This window comes from Drosophila suzukii, chromosome 3 (assembly GCF_043229965.1).
Source record: "Drosophila suzukii chromosome 3, CBGP_Dsuzu_IsoJpt1.0, whole genome shotgun sequence".
NCBI lineage: Eukaryota > Metazoa > Arthropoda > Insecta > Diptera > Drosophilidae > Drosophila > Drosophila suzukii.
Window position 1 is genome coordinate 14,133,066 of NC_092082.1, and position 17,785 is coordinate 14,150,850.

At 43.5% G+C, this 17,785-nt stretch overlaps 6 protein-coding genes and 1 long non-coding RNA gene across 8 annotated transcripts; 4 read left to right on the forward strand and 3 right to left on the reverse strand.

Annotated features, from left to right (window-relative positions):
- Positions 1-362: 362 nt before the first annotated feature.
- On the forward strand, positions 363-4,004 carry Ctl1 (choline transporter-like protein 1). Its single transcript, XM_017088165.4, has 9 exons — positions 363-628; positions 1,114-1,490; positions 1,543-1,709; positions 1,766-1,995; positions 2,053-2,353; positions 2,644-2,923; positions 2,989-3,151; positions 3,214-3,435; positions 3,493-4,004. The coding sequence occupies exons 1-9, from the start codon at positions 512-514 to the stop codon at positions 3,721-3,723; spliced, it is 2,088 nt and encodes a 695-aa protein (XP_016943654.3). The 5' UTR covers positions 363-511; the 3' UTR covers positions 3,724-4,004.
- Positions 3,879-5,204, reverse strand: LOC108020067 (ribosome biogenesis protein BRX1 homolog). Its single transcript, XM_017088166.4, has 2 exons — positions 4,997-5,204; positions 3,879-4,933 (listed from the first exon to the last, which is right to left on the reverse strand). Exons 1-2 carry the CDS (start codon positions 5,114-5,116, stop codon positions 3,983-3,985), a joined length of 1,071 nt encoding a protein of 356 aa, XP_016943655.3. The 5' UTR covers positions 5,117-5,204; the 3' UTR covers positions 3,879-3,982.
- A 248-nt stretch (positions 5,205-5,452) lies between these two features.
- srw (shrew) lies at positions 5,453-6,352 on the reverse strand. Its single transcript, XM_017088111.4, has one exon. The coding sequence runs from the start codon at positions 6,007-6,009 to the stop codon at positions 5,599-5,601; it is 411 nt and encodes a 136-aa protein (XP_016943600.2). The 5' UTR covers positions 6,010-6,352; the 3' UTR covers positions 5,453-5,598.
- Positions 6,353-6,673: 321 nt separating this feature from the next.
- On the forward strand, positions 6,674-9,655 carry LOC118877393 (RNA-binding protein 45-like). Its single transcript, XM_065864470.2, has 9 exons — positions 6,674-7,087; positions 7,149-7,343; positions 7,407-7,759; positions 7,823-7,886; positions 7,942-8,039; positions 8,201-8,307; positions 8,370-8,540; positions 8,698-8,771; positions 9,055-9,655. Exons 1-8 carry the CDS (start codon positions 6,765-6,767, stop codon positions 8,767-8,769), a joined length of 1,383 nt encoding a protein of 460 aa, XP_065720542.2. The 5' UTR covers positions 6,674-6,764; the 3' UTR covers positions 8,770-8,771; positions 9,055-9,655.
- On the reverse strand, positions 8,789-10,387 carry LOC139353035 (uncharacterized). Its single transcript, XR_011604139.1, has 2 exons — positions 10,188-10,387; positions 8,789-10,129 (listed from the first exon to the last, which is right to left on the reverse strand). It is a non-coding gene; the product is annotated as an uncharacterized lncRNA (long non-coding RNA).
- Positions 10,388-10,502: 115 nt separating this feature from the next.
- On the forward strand, positions 10,503-13,484 carry LOC118877390 (RNA-binding protein 45-like). The gene is made up of 9 exons (XM_036815999.3): positions 10,503-10,916; positions 10,978-11,172; positions 11,236-11,588; positions 11,652-11,715; positions 11,771-11,868; positions 12,030-12,136; positions 12,199-12,369; positions 12,527-12,600; positions 12,884-13,484. The coding sequence occupies exons 1-8, from the start codon at positions 10,594-10,596 to the stop codon at positions 12,596-12,598; spliced, it is 1,383 nt and encodes a 460-aa protein (XP_036671894.2). The 5' UTR covers positions 10,503-10,593; the 3' UTR covers positions 12,599-12,600; positions 12,884-13,484.
- A 932-nt stretch (positions 13,485-14,416) lies between these two features.
- LOC118877392 (RNA-binding protein 45) lies at positions 14,417-17,454 on the forward strand. 2 transcript variants are annotated; one of them, XR_010653973.2, is made up of 9 exons: positions 14,417-14,835; positions 14,897-15,091; positions 15,155-15,534; positions 15,598-15,661; positions 15,717-15,814; positions 15,976-16,082; positions 16,145-16,315; positions 16,473-16,624; positions 16,816-17,454. XR_010653973.2 is itself a non-coding variant. In XM_036816001.3 (9 exons), exons 1-8 carry the CDS (start codon positions 14,513-14,515, stop codon positions 16,542-16,544), a joined length of 1,410 nt encoding a protein of 469 aa, XP_036671896.3. In that variant the 5' UTR covers positions 14,417-14,512; the 3' UTR covers positions 16,545-16,546; positions 16,816-17,454. The 2 variants fall into 2 exon arrangements, 1 of the variants encoding a protein (XP_036671896.3); XM_036816001.3 differs by having other exon boundaries at positions 16,473-16,546.
- The last annotated feature ends 331 nt before the right edge of the window (positions 17,455-17,785 follow it).

Consider the following 17,785-nt stretch of genomic DNA (forward strand, 5'->3'; position numbering starts at 1 on the left):
AGTTACAAGAGTTTTAAAAATCTGACCTATATATTAAATAAACATGTTTGAAAATATTAGGGGATACTAAAAAATGAACAAGGAAAGTTACAAATGGTTTAAATATTTGTAATTAACATTTACATAAAATCCTTATTTTATTTATTTCTGCATTCAAATATATTAACCAAAGATTGTTTAGTTAAAAATAATATAAAGTTTTTTTTAAGAACCTTTGACTTTAATAATATTATTATATTTAAACTCTCATCTTACGCGCTATTAATAATCCAGCATACTAGTATTTTCTGCTAGGCCGCATATTCTTCGGATTGTCTGTCCGCGCATCCTCTGGTCACACCTGCACTTTTAAGAGCAGAGAGCAATAATAATAATAATATGTTGTTGCCTCGTCGGTTGTGAATCAAAATATAACAAACAAGTGGCTCAACAAACTCGAATCTAGATATTAGACCATAGTGATAAGACAAACTAATCCCGCTAATTTCCTGCCGAGTGAACCGAGTGCAAAATGGGCTGTGCGGAGAGCAAGGACGGCGAGGGGGAGGCTCAGGACAACAGGCCTAAATACCGGTCCTGCACGGACACCTGCTGGCTGGCGATTTACATTATATTCTGGCTGTTTTTGGTGAGTAATCCACAGATTTACCTATATAGAAATGTCTATCGGGAAAGTGAAAGTTAGGAGATCAATCTGCGCAACGCATCTCTCGCTTTTTCGCTGTATGTGTGAGCGGTTTTTGCGGGAGGAAAGCGGGCTACTTGTTACTTGAAAATGTCTCATTCGTGTCGTCATCGCATTGTGGCTCATGAGCGGAATTGTTAATTCTGCTAATGAAAGCGATGATTTAACATTCAGGGTTAGCCTGAGCCAAAGCCACATACAAATCCCACATGTGGCGAATCAATAAGCGCTGTTTTGCTGTCCTGCAGGACACGCCACTCCTCGAAAGCATTTCCATGTCAAGCTATTCGTAGGGGTACCCACACACCCCCCAGCGATTATAATAATAGTGCCCCTTGACATGACACGCTGCTCGTCGTGGGCGTTGGCACGGACTTAACAATGATCTATCTGCTTATTCACCCCCACACCTCCGTTTTCCATTACAGATCGTGATAGCCATCTTTTCGTTTGTCTACGGCAATCCCTTGCGCATCATCAATGGCTACGATTCCTTTGGCAACACCTGTGGCGTCAAGCACAATGAAAAGTTCCAGGGATTCCCATTGTCCGGCATGAATACCCTTGACAAGCCAGAGCTCTTCTACTTCGACGTCAAGGAGCTGAAAAAGTCCTTGAAAATATGCGTCAAGTCTTGTCCCGCCAAAACCTTGACCAAGGGCACCGAGCTGCTGGAATACTACAGCCAATCGGGCAGCCAGCTCTGCAAATACGACTACAATATGCAGCAGTTGAGTACGGTGGGAGATGATGCCAAGACCTTCAATTTCCTGGGTCCGTGTCCTAGTTTACCCGTTTACGAGAGGTGAGTTGAATCAAATGCTAATTTAATTCACACATTAATCATTTTTCCGCAGTGCTCCTGTCCTCCATCGCTGTGTGCCCAAGGGCACGGGCCAAAATGTTAAGAAATATATTGAGAACTATTACGAAATGCTCAATAACTGGGATGTGGCCCAGCAGTTCGTTGGTGACATCTACTCCACCTGGCACATCATTGCGTTGGTCTGTGGACTGGCCTTGCGTAAGGGAACCCATGATCTTCATTCAAAATCTTATCTAAATATCTCATTTTCCTAGTCATTTCCATCGCTCTGGTGACCATGATGCACTGGCTCTCCCGCATCGTCTCCTGGATCATCTGTGTCCTGGTTATAGTGGCCAGTGTGGCACTAAGTGTGGCCCTCTGGTATGCCTACTATAACATTCGCTATAAGACTGGGGTGAACACGCAGTATAGCATGCTGCAGGAGTTTGTGCGCAATGAGCAGGCGGTCCTAACCTTGGCAGTCCTGGCCACCATAACTATGGTTAGTTAACTCATCAACTATTTTATTATTATTTACTTATATAGAATCTTATTGCAGATAATCCTCATAGTGGTTATATACTTTTTGAAAAACAAACTATCTGGCTTGTCTGCCCTTTTCGAGGAAGCTGGCCAGTGCATGATGAATCTCCCAGGACTTTTGATTGCCCCGCTGCTGGCCTTTCTTGTGCTCATAGCCTTCTTGAGCTTCTGGGTCGGGGTGGTCATCTGCCTGGCCACCGCCAGCTCTCCTGGCCAGAGTCCCATTGCTCCGTTTGACAACTCGAAAGCTCACATGCAGCCTCTGCCAGCCAATGCGTTGTTTGTTTCTAATAACACCAATGCCAATGATTTGAGAAGTAAGTAGTCGCACATTTCTATGATGTATTTCCGTTTTCCGCAGGGTTTTTTGAGCAGCTGAATTCAAAATAATCTACATTTTTACATTTTTGTGGTTATTTTAAAATGTGATTTGGTGAATAAGTAAGTGATATTTGATAAGGGCTCAGAACTTTACTCTTCCTGTACATATTTCTGTGTTTCTTTCCTCACAACTCTTAGATCCAAATTGTATATACAAATATAAACCATTCTACAGAAAATTTTAAAGTCACTTCCGGAAAAGTAATCCAATGTCTTCTTTAAACAGCCAATTCGCGCGTAGAGTATGCCGATGCTGGTGCCCTTCGCAGTATGTTCTGGATCTATGTGGTGGGTCTAATTTGGACGGTTGAGTTTATTTTCGCCTGCCAGCAGTTTGCATTGGCCGCAGCTGTGGCCTTCTGGTACTTTGAAAAGCCCACGACAACACCCACGATTTACGCCATTGGCAAACTGGTCAAGTATCATTTGGGCACGGTGGCCAAGGGATCCTTTGTCATCACTATTTTCAAGATTCCCCGCTTGATACTGACATATTTGTATGCCAAGTAAGTCGTTTATATTCTCTTGAAATATTCTTCCCATTCTTAACTAATAAAATATAATATTTAAGATTGAAAAAAGGCGAGGACAAGGGATCGGAGTGTGCGGCCTGTTGCTTGAAGTGCTGTATTTGTGGCTTTTGGCTGCTGGAAAAGTTCATTCGCTTCTTAAATCACAATGCCTACACTGTGGTGGCCATTGAGTCCATTAACTTTTGTCCCGCCGCTGGCATTGTAAGTTTACCATTGAAAAATCCTTAACTGTCCTATGATTTTAATCACATTTTCATTTTAAGGCCTGGAATGCCATGGCCACGAATGTTTTACAAGTGGCCACCATCAACAGCGTGGGCGACTTTATACTCTTCCTGGGAAAGGTTGTGGTGGCCGCTCTCTCCGGCCTTATCGGAATCGTTTTGCTCAAGGACAAGCCCGGTCTAAACTTTTACATGGCCCCCGTCATAATCATAATAATATTCTCCTTCTTCATTGCTCACATCATTCTATCGCTATTTGAGGTAAGTAATCCTTTTTAGCATATAAATCACATAGTCTGACTAATGAATCTCCGACAGATGGTCGTGGACACCCTGTTCCTGTGCGTCTGCGAGGATAAGACCCTTAATGGTCGGTCTGGTCGATGGGCGCAGAGCAATTTGGCCAAGCTGGTGGGCGAGGAACCGCTGCAGCCTGGAGAGGAGCCGCCCATCGAGGTGGTCCAAATGATGCCCATCAACAAGCAGCCATTCAGTATTACACGACTTCCCCCGTCCGATCCCGAGGTGGCTCCCATGTCGCCCGAGTAGCTCTAAAAGGCAGCCAGATGCTTTCGCTAATCCTTTATTCCAGTCCCAGAAAAGCCCCCGAAACTCAACGCACATCTCATTACGATGTTAATATTTATATATATACATACCATAACTCCGTCGCGACGTACAAAGTAGAACATTGGTACTAATAATTACTGGTAATCTTGTCTATTGATATATTCAAACTTAGGATGCACAGTTTGTAAACGTATTTATAAAGTTTAATCGTTTTGTATCTAAATGTAAAATTAGGTGTTCAAACCTTTTTCTCACGTTTAGTAGTTCTTGCCTTCTTCCTTTCGATTACTTCTTTGACGGCCTTCAATTGCTTTTCCTTGATCTTCTTGGTCAGCGCCGTTTTCGGTGTTTGCTTGGCAGCTTCCTCCTTCTTCTTCTTGGCTATCGCGGCCAGAATCTTGGCCGTCTCTACGGGATCATCGTCCTCGAAGAGCTCGTCATTATCAACGCCATCGTAGGCTCTGACCGGCCGCGTGGCCTCGTGCTTGACCTTCTGCTCCACTCGGTTCACGTACTTGTCCTTCGCAGCCTTCTTGAGCATCTGCCGCTGTTTAGCCGGACTCACGTAGTCGGGATTCTCCCAAATGGTTTTTCCCGTGAAAGATCCATCGAATATTTTCACAGGATTCATCACATAACGCGGTCCCACCTCGGACAGGCCACCGTCTTCAGAGAGAATCTGGAAATTCCTGAACCAGATGCGGTTGTCCAGGTAAGTGAAGGTGAACACATGGTCCACGAAGGGCTGGCTCTTGGGATGATGATTGGGCACCGAAAAGGTCTGCACGAACATCTCCTTGAGCAGCTTAAGGTGCGGCAGCTCATCGAATTTGGAGTCGAAGGAGAGCAGTGGACGCGATCCTCGCAAGCAATTGCCCGTCATCTTTAGTTCGGCCATTGTGTGGATGTTCTCGATGAGGAACTTGGCCGATGGGCCGGTGGAGCCCGCGGTATTGGACACCCACATGTACAGATCCTTTTTGCGGCGACCTTCGAAGAGCAGGGCCTTGTTGCAGTGTTTCATCTCGCACATTTCGTTGACCACCGATAAGGTTTTGGAGCGCTCCATTTTGGACTCGGTGCGGTGGTGTGGCATAAGGGTCTTGATGTCCTTCATTAGATGCCGGTCGCGGTGACTGATACCACGGGCGGAAAAGACCAGCACGCGCTGCTTGTTCACCCACTTTTCCTGTAGTTACAAATTTGGTTTTAAGTTAATAAACTGTAGGTTTTAAGGAGTCGCAGTACATGCCTTTTTGGGCACCACTTCGTCTGAGGATCGCTGTGGCGGCAATGGTGGGTTTTCATCCAGTGGCACAATCTCCAGCTGTGGTGCCGCCTTCTTTTTCTTGTTCTGGAACTTGCGACCCATTTGGCTTGGTTCTAATAATATAAAAAACAATTCAAATAAGTGCAAACGCAAAACAACGTGGAGTTCGAATGACAACAACCAGGGATGGCAATTCAAAACCAGGGAGTTGGCAGCACGTGCACCAGGGAATTTTTGAATTGTGGCATTTTACAATACTGGGAATTATTAAAAAAAATTCCGTTATTTTATTTTTACCGAACAATTTTTAAAAAACTTTTTTATTAGAATATATAAATTGGTTGCCACTTGTCAAATCAAATTAATAAATTGCATCCCTTAACGATTGACAAAATATCTAAACAGTAGAAAAGAAACGAATAAAAGCGTATTCAAAATATTTATTTAATTATACCTCTATTAATTTATATATAAGATACTAATTTTAAATTAAATAAGAATATATCTCTATTTTACAATTGTTTTGTAGATGTTGAATGTGTTGCAAAGGTTTTTTGCTAGATAACTTTTAGTATAACAAACTTTCAATCCTCCTCATCCTCGAATCCCGGTTCAGGACATAGTCGACATCTGCTCTCGTTGATGCCATAGTTCATGCAGTGCTCGCCCACGCATTCGCAACAGCCATCATGGAACCACCTATAGCTGGTGGCTCCGGTTTTCAGGCAGGTCTGACGACATCTGTTCCAGGATGTGCACTGATCCAGATACAAAACAGTGCAGTTTAGTCCGGAATCTGGTTGGCCATCGGTTAAAAACGAAACCACGCTCCAGTTGTAGGTGTATCCATCGTTTGGCGAAGAAGACATGGCTCTGAACAAGGCCGACATGCCCTCAAATTCTTCAGTGTGCGATTTTCTTCGCAATTCTGCCATGCTAGCAAGAGCTAGTTGCCAAAATGATAAGAAAATTATTGTTTTTCCAAGTAATTTCATGATGAGTGGCCAATTGTTACTGAAGGGTTGAGGGCGTAGACAGATGGTTTTATATTAAATTTGTGGATCAGGTAGATTTTCGGAGATCTGCAGGTAGAAAGTCATTTGCCAGCTGTCATTAAAGGGCATTATCTATTTGGTCAATATTACCTAACTCGGGTTGGTCCTCTTTGGTGGATAATAAAATATTCGATATAATGACCGTTTAGCTAAACTCCCCATTTACAAAGCAATTATAAAAACGGACTTGATTATTATTCCCGGGGAACAGTAAGAATCTCAGAAGAGTCCTTCTTAAGATAATTAGTATGTTGTCGAAGGTGCGATCAGCTGATGAAACGGACCAAAAGCCCACGATGTCCTTCTGTCGTTTACTTGACATCATTTGCAAATAGTAGATATTACAAATTTTATTTAAGAACTAAAAAAATTTTTTTATTTGATTATTTTGTTTTAAAATAGTAAAGTTTGTACTACCGTTTAAGCCGTTACATTTTTACATTACATTAAATTTTACATTTTTTCAACTTGACCGATTGAACAAATATATATATATATTTTGAATAAATAAAATAGTATAAAAAGTATATTTCTCAGAGCTGCTGAGTAGAATCACTGAGTAGGTCATCGTAGTAGGTCATTCATCGAGTAGCGTCCATCACTAGATTTTGTGTATACTGTCAAGTGGCACAGAGGAAAAAGTGAAGTGAATTGAAAAGTTGAAAAGTTATCCAAGCAGAAAGTTGAACAGAACCATGTCGGACTTCAGATCCCAATCTCGCAGCGGTGGAGGACGTGGCGGCCGCGAGGAGTTTTCCAACGACGACGATCCGCCGATGTCGCGGCTGTTCATCATTTGCAACAAGGCCCACTCGGAGGAGGACTTCCGCGAGGCATTTTCGCCTTACGGCGATATCGAGGACATTTGGGTGGTAAAGGACAAGCACACCCAGGAGAACAAGGGAATCGCCTACGTCAAGTTCTCCAAGACCTCTGATGCGGCCAAGGCGCAGGAGGAGATGAACGGCAAGACCATCGGCAACTTGGACCGCACCCTGAAAGTCCTCGTGGCAGCCAAGTAAGATTAGATATTGGTTATTCCCGCAAGCAGGGCCTAATCCTTGCCTCCAACTTCTTAGCCGCAATCAGGGCTCGAATAAGTCTGAAAACGAGCAGGAAAAGTATGTAAGACTGTTCATAGTGATCCCCAAAACGGCCACCGATGAGGACATCCGCGAAGAGTTCTCCCAATGGGGCGAGGTGGAACACGTCACAATTGTCAAGGAGAAGAATAGTGGCAGTCCCAAGGGTTTCGGCTACGTCCGCTTCAACAAGTGCGTGGCAAATGCAGCGTTACTAAGTCTTCAGGCCTGACTAAACTATATCTTAATTGACAGGTTCTACGATGCAGCTGTGGCCTTTGAGAACTGCTCGGCCAAGTACAAGGCAGTGTTTGCCGAACCGAAGGGTTCTACTCGCTCACAGAGGGACCAGAACGGTCGTCCCTCTGAGGATAATGCCTTCAATAACGGAGGAAATAGCAGGGATGGCGGCAACAACGGCAGCTACAACAACGACTGGAATTTGTCGCAGAACAACGACATGTCGGCCTTTCTACGCATGCAGAATGTCCCAGTAGCCCAGCCCTCTTGCCTTGAGGTAATCGTCAGCGACTGCGTCAACCAGGATCAGCTTTGGCGACTCTTCGATATCATTCCCGGTCTAGATCACTGCCAAATTATGCGCGAAAGTAAGTTGTCCCTCTAATTTGGGCTCTGCAAGCATTTAAAACTACTTGTACTATCCTTCACAGGTGGACCGCGGACCAATGAAGTCCTAGTAGTGTACAACAACCCAGAAGCTGCTATTTATGCCAAGTAAATCTAGCTCTATAGACATTTTGAAACCCACGGTAATATCTCTTTTCTGTAGGGATAAACTTCATGGCCTGGAATATCCCGCTGGTGAACGCATCATTGTCAAAGTTAATGGAATGAGCTCGGCTCGAATCGACACATCCTTTATAGACAGTACGCAAGTTAAATCTTATAAGGGTCTTAGGCCGCGCCATTACCTGTAGCCACTTATTAAGCACTTTTAATTGGTTTACTATCTTAAATTTGCTGGGCTTGAAAAGCATGATTAACGTTGCTCTATCTAGTTTCTATAATCTTGTGGTTTTTCATTATAGAGCGCACCAAAAAGGAGGCCATCTGCAATGTGCCCTTGCCCCCAACTCAGCCACTGGCCTCGCCGGACGCCCAGGTGGCCCAGCGTCTGTTCATTGTGCTCTCAGCGGTAGGTACCTCTGTACTGTGTCCAATTGACACTAGTTATACACTTTATCTTTTACAATTCAGAATTTACCGCTTTCGATCTTGAAAAACATATTCTCCTGCTGGTCGGGACTGATCGACGTCTATCTACTGCCGAACAAGAACTGCGGCTACGTCAAGTTTGCGGAGACTGAGAGTGCCCAGTTGGCAATTGACACTTTAAACGGCGCCGAAATATGCGGCACTAAAATTAAGGTATGAACTTTGAACTCGCTTTTTACTTGAAATCCACCAAACCAAATTTATTTATAACTTTTCGGAGTCTTTAAATATGGAAAAGTTGCATCTTTCAGTAATGACATTTTATTTGAGCTTAAATTGAGTAATTATATCACTTTCAATCCTATTTCAGGTCATGGAGGCTGAGGAGCGCAATGGATCCGACGGCGATGACGGTGGGCGCAAACGTCTAAGGCGTAACTGAGTGTAAGTAGATAGATGAGAAATCATAAATCCCGTACTATATGTAGCCATATTTGGAATGAGTGTGTGCCGTGGTCCGAGGTAAGTAGTTGTGCAAATTACAAACCGAAACCTCTTAACGATTTAATTTACGCATTCGCTTAACGCTTGTGTATAAACACTTCTGTTCGACCAAGACAATAGTATGGTACTTACCCCGTGCACCGGTTGGCCAATGACCATATCTATGCCGCCACTGAGCGGGATCATAATAAGCCAAACCATTTTTATCTTTTTATCTCCACAGACTTACTGACAATCAAGAACTTACAGAGAACGCAATGTACGAGTACGTAACTAACTTTAGAATACAGTCCGATAAAAAACAGTTGAACTGACCACCACCAACTTAACTTACAACCAATCGACTAATGACCAAACAACAAGAACAACAACAACAGCCACCACAGCAACACTCTTAACGGAATGCCACAAGAACAACCAAGACTAAAGAAAGCAGACCGGAAACGGAAACGGCGAACGGAGAACAAACAGTCAACGAATTCACCATACCCATTGACTATCATTGACTAACTCAAGGGGCTCTCGTACAGAGCACTCGTAGAATGACTCTTTCGACCTTTAAACGGATCTAACGAAACCGCAATGCTTGTTATATCATACGAGTATGTTAAACATACCGCTTGGGGGACTTTTAAATCTACCCGTAATACAGAAAAAAACTGTATAACATAAACAAACATAATAAATTTCTCAAGAGTATTGACTCTGTCTCGTAAGCTCACGATTTAGCCGTGCGTAAAGTACATTTCTTTTCATATATTAGATTTAACTCATATTTTACTGTAGAAGCCCAATAAATAAATCGTACTTTATGGAAAACGTAATGCGTTTTGTGTGTTTCAATTATATTTGGGAACCCAAAAAAATTGTCGTGTATACATGTTTGCATGTGTAATACCCATTCAAAATAGCATCGAAAAGAAGTCCAAGCCCAATGGACCAGCTCCACCGCCACCCGGCGATGATTCCCAGCGTAAAATGAGTCCTCCGACGGCTCTTAAGCTGGATGCCTCAGCGTGAGTTCCTCAAGAGCATATCCTGGCTCGGGATGGGGCCTAAGCCATGTGGACTTCTCTTAACCCATTCCCGGGTACAAGACCAAATATGGCAGTTCCCAGTATCGCTTTAAAGTGCTGGTCAAGATAGTGAAATTCATATGCACACTCCACGAGGACAGCGATGGACATCCACATCAATACCAACCAACTGGACATTGGCCAATCCGTTCAGAATGTTAGTTGTATTTTATTCAACAATCCGAAGGTGACCATGTGGCATCAAGTAAAGTTTCATCCAGTCTACATTATCAAGGATTGTTGAAACAATACGATTTAAATGACCTGGGTGGCATTTTACTTTTAAAGGTCCTGAAAAACAGAGCTGCCGAAATACTTTTCGTTTCCAAGCGCAAGAAGGCGGCCAATAAAAAGACCAGAGACAACGAGCATTTGACCGACGTTCTGAAAGTCGTGAATCCTACGTATAATTTGTCTTTTAGATTAGGCATTAGTACGCTCGAAAGAGGGAGTTATAAATTTGTTTGCCCACTCGTAATATGTTTGGTATATTTTGAATAATTAATTGGTATAAAAAGTATATTTCTCAGAGCTGCTGAGTAGAATTTATCGATGGTTTTGCGATCACACAATTATCGAGTAGCGTCCATCACTAGATTTTGTGTATACTGTCAAGTGGCACAGAGGAAAAAGTGAAGTGAATTGAAAAGTTGAAAAGTTATCCAAGCAGAAAGTTGAACAGAACCATGTCGGACTTCAGATCCCAATCTCGCAGCGGTGGAGGACGTGGCGGCCGCGAGGAGTTTTCCAACGACGACGATCCGCCGATGTCGCGGCTGTTCATCATTTGCAACAAGGCCCACTCGGAGGAGGACTTCCGCGAGGCATTTTCGCCTTACGGCGATATCGAGGACATTTGGGTGGTAAAGGACAAGCACACCCAGGAGAACAAGGGAATCGCCTACGTCAAGTTCTCCAAGACCTCTGATGCGGCCAAGGCGCAGGAGGAGATGAACGGCAAGACCATCGGCAACTTGGACCGCACCCTGAAAGTCCTCGTGGCAGCCAAGTAAGATTAGATATTGGTTATTCCCGCAAGCAGGGCCTAATCCTTGCCTCCAACTTCTTAGCCGCAATCAGGGCTCGAATAAGTCTGAAAACGAGCAGGAAAAGTATGTAAGACTGTTCATAGTGATCCCCAAAACGGCCACCGATGAGGACATCCGCGAAGAGTTCTCCCAATGGGGCGAGGTGGAACACGTCACAATTGTCAAGGAGAAGAATAGTGGCAGTCCCAAGGGTTTCGGCTACGTCCGCTTCAACAAGTGCGTGGCAAATGCAGCGTTACTAAGTCTTCAGGCCTGACTAAACTATATCTTAATTGACAGGTTCTACGATGCGGCTGTGGCCTTTGAGAACTGCTCGGCCAAGTACAAGGCAGTGTTTGCCGAACCGAAGGGTTCTACTCGCTCACAGAGGGACCAGAACGGTCGTCCCTCTGAGGATAATGCCTTCAATAACGGAGGAAATAGCAGGGATGGCGGCAACAACGGCAGCTACAACAACGACTGGAATTTGTCGCAGAACAACGACATGTCGGCCTTTCTACGCATGCAGAATGTCCCAGTAGCCCAGCCCTCTTGCCTTGAGGTAATCGTCAGCGACTGCGTCAACCAGGATCAGCTTTGGCGACTCTTCGATATCATTCCCGGTCTAGATCACTGCCAAATTATGCGCGAAAGTAAGTTGTCCCTCTAATTTGGGCTCTGCAAGCATTTAAAACTACTTGTACTATCCTTCACAGGTGGACCGCGGACCAATGAAGTCCTAGTAGTGTACAACAACCCAGAAGCTGCTATTTATGCCAAGTAAATCTAGCTCTATAGACATTTTGAAACCCACGGTAATATCTCTTTTCTGTAGGGATAAACTTCATGGCCTGGAATATCCCGCTGGTGAACGCATCATTGTCAAAGTTAATGGAATGAGCTCGGCTCGAATCGACACATCCTTTATAGACAGTACGCAAGTTAAATCTTATAAGGGTCTTAGGCCGCGCCATTACCTGTAGCCACTTATTAAGCACTTTTAATTGGTTTACTATCTTAAATTTGCTGGGCTTGAAAAGCATGATTAACGTTGCTCTATCTAGTTTCTATAATCTTGTGGTTTTTCATTATAGAGCGCACCAAAAAGGAGGCCATCTGCAATGTGCCCTTGCCCCCAACTCAGCCACTGGCCTCGCCGGACGCCCAGGTGGCCCAGCGTCTGTTCATTGTGCTCTCAGCGGTAGGTACCTCTGTACTGTGTCCAATTGACACTAGTTATACACTTTATCTTTTACAATTCAGAATTTACCGCTTTCGATCTTGAAAAACATATTCTCCTGCTGGTCGGGACTGATCGACGTCTATCTACTGCCGAACAAGAACTGCGGCTACGTCAAGTTTGCGGAGACTGAGAGTGCCCAGTTGGCAATTGACACTTTAAACGGCGCCGAAATATGCGGCACTAAAATTAAGGTATGAACTTTGAACTCGCTTTTTACTTGAAATCCACCAAACCAAATTTATTTATAACTTTTCGGAGTCTTTAAATATGGAAAAGTTGCATCTTTCAGTAATGACATTTTATTTGAGCTTAAATTGAGTAATTATATCACTTTCAATCCTATTTCAGGTCATGGAGGCTGAGGAGCGCAATGGATCCGACGGCGATGACGGTGGGCGCAAACGTCTAAGGCGTAACTGAGTGTAAGTAGATAGATGAGAAATCATAAATCCCGTACTATATGTAGCCATATTTGGAATGAGTGTGTGCCGTGGTCCGAGGTAAGTAGTTGTGCAAATTACAAACCGAAACCTCTTAACGATTTAATTTACGCATTCGCTTAACGCTTGTGTATAAACACTTCTGTTCGACCAAGACAATAGTATGGTACTTACCCCGTGCACCGGTTGGCCAATGACCATATCTATGCCGCCACTGAGCGGGATCATAATAAGCCAAACCATTTTTATCTTTTTATCTCCACAGACTTACTGACAATCAAGAACTTACAGAGAACGCAATGTACGAGTACGTAACTAACTTGAGAATACAGTCCGATAAAAAACAGTTGAACTGACCACCACCAACTTAACTTACAACCAATCGACTAATGACCAAACAACAAGAACAACAACAACAGCCACCACAGCAACACTCTTAACGGAATGCCACAAGAACAACGAAGACTAAAGAAAGCAGACCGGAAACGGAAACGGCGAACGGAGAACAAACAGTCAACGAATTCACCATACCAATTGACTACCATTGACTAACTCAAGGGGCTCTCGTACAGAGCACTCGTAGAATGACTCTTTCGACCTTTAAACGGATCTAACGAAACCGCAATGCTTGTTATATCATACGAGTATGTTAAACATACCGCTTGGGGGACTTTTAAATCTACCCGTAATACAGAAAAAAACTGTATAACATAAACAAACATTATAAATTTCTCAAGAGTATTGACTCTGTCTCGTAAACTCACGATTTAGCCGTGCGCAAAATACATTTCTTTTCATATATTAGATTTAACTCATATTTTACTGTAGAAGCCCAATAAATAAATCGTACTTTATGGAAAACGTAATGCGTGTTGTGTGTTTCAATTATATTTGGGAACCCAAAAATATTGTCGTGCCATTCAAAATAGCATCGAAAAGAAGTCCAAGCCCGATGGACCAGCTCCACCGCCACCCGGCGATGATTCCCAGCGTAAAATGAGTCCTCCGACGGCTCTTAAGCTGGATGCCTCAGCGTGAGTTCCTCAAGAGCATATCCTGGCTCGGGATGGGGCCTAAGCCATGTGGACTTCTCTTAACCCATTCCCGGGTACAAGACCAAATATGGCAGTTCCCAGTATCGCTTTAAAGTGCTGGTCAAGATAGTGAAATTCATATGCACACTCCACGAGGACAGCGATGGACATCCACTGACCATTGACGAAACCAACCAACTGGACATTGGCCAATCCGTTTAGTATGTTAGTTATATTTTATTCAACAATCCGAAGGTGTCCATGCGGCATTAAGTAAAGTTTCAAGCCAGTCTACAAAATCAAGGATTGTTGAAACAATACGATTTAAATGGCCTGGGTGGCATTTTACTTTTAAAGGTCCTGAAAAACAGAGCTGCCGAAATACATTTCATCATTAGACCCATTAACTTTTCGGTGAGTTTATAATAATAATTCAAAAACCGTAAGTAACAATTAAATATATTTTATTTCCATTCAGTTGGCCTCAAGAAGCCCGTTCCCAAGCGCAAGAAGGCGGCCAATAAAAAGACCAGAGACAACGAGCATTTGACCGACGTTCTGAAAGTCGTGAATCCTACGTATAATTTGTCTTTTATATTAGGCATTAGTACGCTCGAAAGAGGGAGTTATAAATTTGTTTGCCCACTCGTAATATGTTTGGTATATTTTGAATAATTAATTGGTATAAAAAGTATATTTCTCAGAGCTGCTGAGTAGAATTTATCGATGGTTTTGCGATCACACAATTATCGAGTAGCGTCCATCACTAGATTTTGTGTATACTATCAAGTGGCACAGAGGAAAAAGTGAAGTGAATTGAAAAGTTGAAAAGTTATCCAAGCAGAAAGTAGAACAGAACCATGTCGGACTTCAGATCCCAATCTCGTAGCGGTGGAGGACGTGGCGGCCGCGAGGAGTTTTCCAACGACGACGATCCGCCGATGTCGCGGCTGTTCATCATTTGCAACAAGGCCCACTCGGAGGAGGACTTCCGCGAGGCATTTTCGCCTTACGGAGATATCGAGGACATTTGGGTGGTAAAGGACAAGCACACCCAGGAGAACAAGGGAATCGCCTACGTCAAGTTCTCCAAGACCTCTGATGCGGCCAAGGCGCAGGAGGAGATGAACGGCAAGACCATCGGCAACTTGGACCGCACCCTGAAAGTCCTCGTGGCAGCCAAGTAAGATTAGATATTGGTTATACCCGCAAGCAGGGCCTAATCCTTGCCTCCAACTTCTTAGCCGCAATCAGGGCTCGAATAAGTCTGAAAACGAGCAGGAAAAGTATGTAAGACTGTTCATAGTGATCCCCAAAACGGCCACCGATGAGGACATCCGCGAAGAGTTCTCCCAATGGGGCGAGGTGGAACACGTCACAATTGTCAAGGAGAAGAATAGTGGCAGTCCCAAGGGTTTCGGCTACGTCCGCTTCACCAAGTGCGTGGCAAATGCAGCGTTACTAAGTCTTCAGGCCAGACTAATCTCTTTCTTAATTGACAGGTTCTACCATGCAGCTGTGGCCTTTGAGAACTGCTCGGCCAAGTATAAGGCTGTGTTTGCCGAACCGAAGGGTTCTACTCGCTCACAGAAGGACCAGTACGGTCGTCCCTCCGAGGATAATGCCTTGTTCAGTGGCTCGGGACGTGGCAATTCCAATTTCAATGGCGGAGGAAATAACAGGGATGGCGGCAACAACGGCAGCTACGACTGGAATGTGTCGCAGAACAACGACATGTCGGCCTTTCTACGCATGCAGAATGTCCCAGTGGCCCAGCCCTCTTGCCTTGAGGTAATCGTCAGCGACTGCGTCAACCAGGATCAGCTTTGGCGACTCTTCGATATCATTCCCGGTCTAGATCACTGCCAAATTATGCGCGAAAGTAAGTTGTCCCTCTAATTTGGGCTATGCAAGCATTTAAAACTACTTGCACTACCCTTCACAGGTGGACCGCGGACCAATGAAGTCTTAGTAGTGTACAACAACCCAGAAGCTGCTATTTATGCCAAGTAAATCTAGCTCTATAGACATTTTGAGACCCACGGTAATATCTCTTTTCTGTAGGGATAAACTTCATGGCCTGGAATATCCCGCTGGTGAACGCATCATTGTCAAAGTTAATGGAATGAGCTCGGCTCGAATCGACACATCTTTTATAGACAGTACGCGAGTTAAATCTTTTAAGGGTTTTAGGCCGCGCCATCACCTGTAGCCATATATTAAACACTTTAACTTGGCTTACTATCTTAAATTTGCTGGGCCTGAAATGCATGCTAAACTTTGCTTTATCTAGTTTCTATAATCTTGCGGTTTTTCATTATAGAGCGCACCAAAAAGGAGGCCATCTGCAATGTGCCCTTGCCCCCAACTCAGCCACTGGCCTCGCCCGACGCCCAGGTGGCCCAGCGTCTGTTCATTGTGCTCTCAGCGGTAGGTACCACTGTACTGTGTCCAATTGACACTAGTTATACACATTATCTTTTACAATTCAGAATTTACCGCTTTCGATCTTGAAAAACGTATTCTCCTGCTGGTCGGGACTGATCGACGTCTATCTACTGCCGAACAAGAACTGCGGCTACGTCAAGTTTGCGGAGACTGAGAGTGCCCAGTTGGCAATTGACACTTTAAACGGCGCCGAAATATGCGGCACTAAAATTAAGGTATGAACTTTGAACTCGCTTTTTACTTGAAATCCACCAAACCAAATTTATTTATAACTTTTCGGAGTCTTTAAATATGGAAAAGTTGCATCTTTCAGTAATGACATTTTATTTGAGCTTAAATTGAGTAATTATATCACTTTCAATCCTTTTTCAGGTCATGGAGGCTGAGGAGCGCAATGGATCCGACGGCGATGACGGTGGGCGCAAACGTCTAAGGCGTAACTGAGTGTAAGTAGATAGATGAGAAATCATAAATCCCGTACTATATGTAGCCATATTTGGAATGAGTGTGTGCCGTGGTCCGAGGTAAGTAGTTGTGCAAATTACAAACCAAAATTTCTTAACGATTTAACTTACGCATTCGCTTAACACTTCTGTTCGACCAAGCGAATAGTATGGTACTTACCCCGTGCACTGGTTGGCCAATGACTATATCTATGCCGCCACTGAGCGGGAACATAATAAGCCCAACCATTTTTATCTTTTTATCTCTACAGACCCACTGACAATCAAGAACTTACCGAGAACGCAATGTACGAGTACGTAACTAACTTGAGAATACAGTCCGTTAAAAAACAGTTGAACTGACCACCACCAACGAATGACCAAACAACAAAAACAACAGCAACAACCACCACAGCAACACTCTTAACGGAATGCCACAATAACTACGAAGACTGAAGAACGCAGACCGGAAACGGAAACGGCGAACGGAGAACAAACAGTCAACGAATTCACCACACCCATTTACTACTATTGACTAACTCAAGGGGCTCTCGTACAGAGCACTCGTAGAATGACTCTTTCGATCTTTAAACAGATCTAACATAACCGCAATGCTTGCTACATCATATATTCAAAATGACGTATATATGTGTAAACATACCGCTTGGGGGATTTTTGAATCTACCCCTAATACAGAAAAAAACTGTATAACATAAACTATTTCTAACGCATTTCGACTAGATCTCGAAAACCGATGAATTCAAACATAGTGAATTCCCAAGAGTATTGACTCTGTCTCGAAAACTCACGATTTAGCCCTGCGCAAAATACATTACTTTTCATATATTAGATTTAAGTCAAATTTTACTGTAGAGGCCCAATAAATAAATCATACTTTATGAAAAATGCAATGCGTTTTGTGTGTTTCAATTATATTGGGAACCTAAAAATAATAATATATAATAATATAATATTTTTTTACTGGAAGACAACCGTTAGTTTAGTAAAAGCAGACTGGAGATGGGCAATCATTTGATCGGCTACAAAGCCTCTACATATTTTGAAGTGGCACACCTCTAGATAGGCCTTAAAAACTGATCGTTGGTGTTTGAAATTAGAATATCGCTAATTTACTTTAATAAATTAAAAGGATTCGTAACATTTTTTCTGTCAAAATGCTGGATTTATGGCTCTCAGACACCAGGCAAACAGAAAACTTAGCAAGTGACAGCTGGTAGCTAA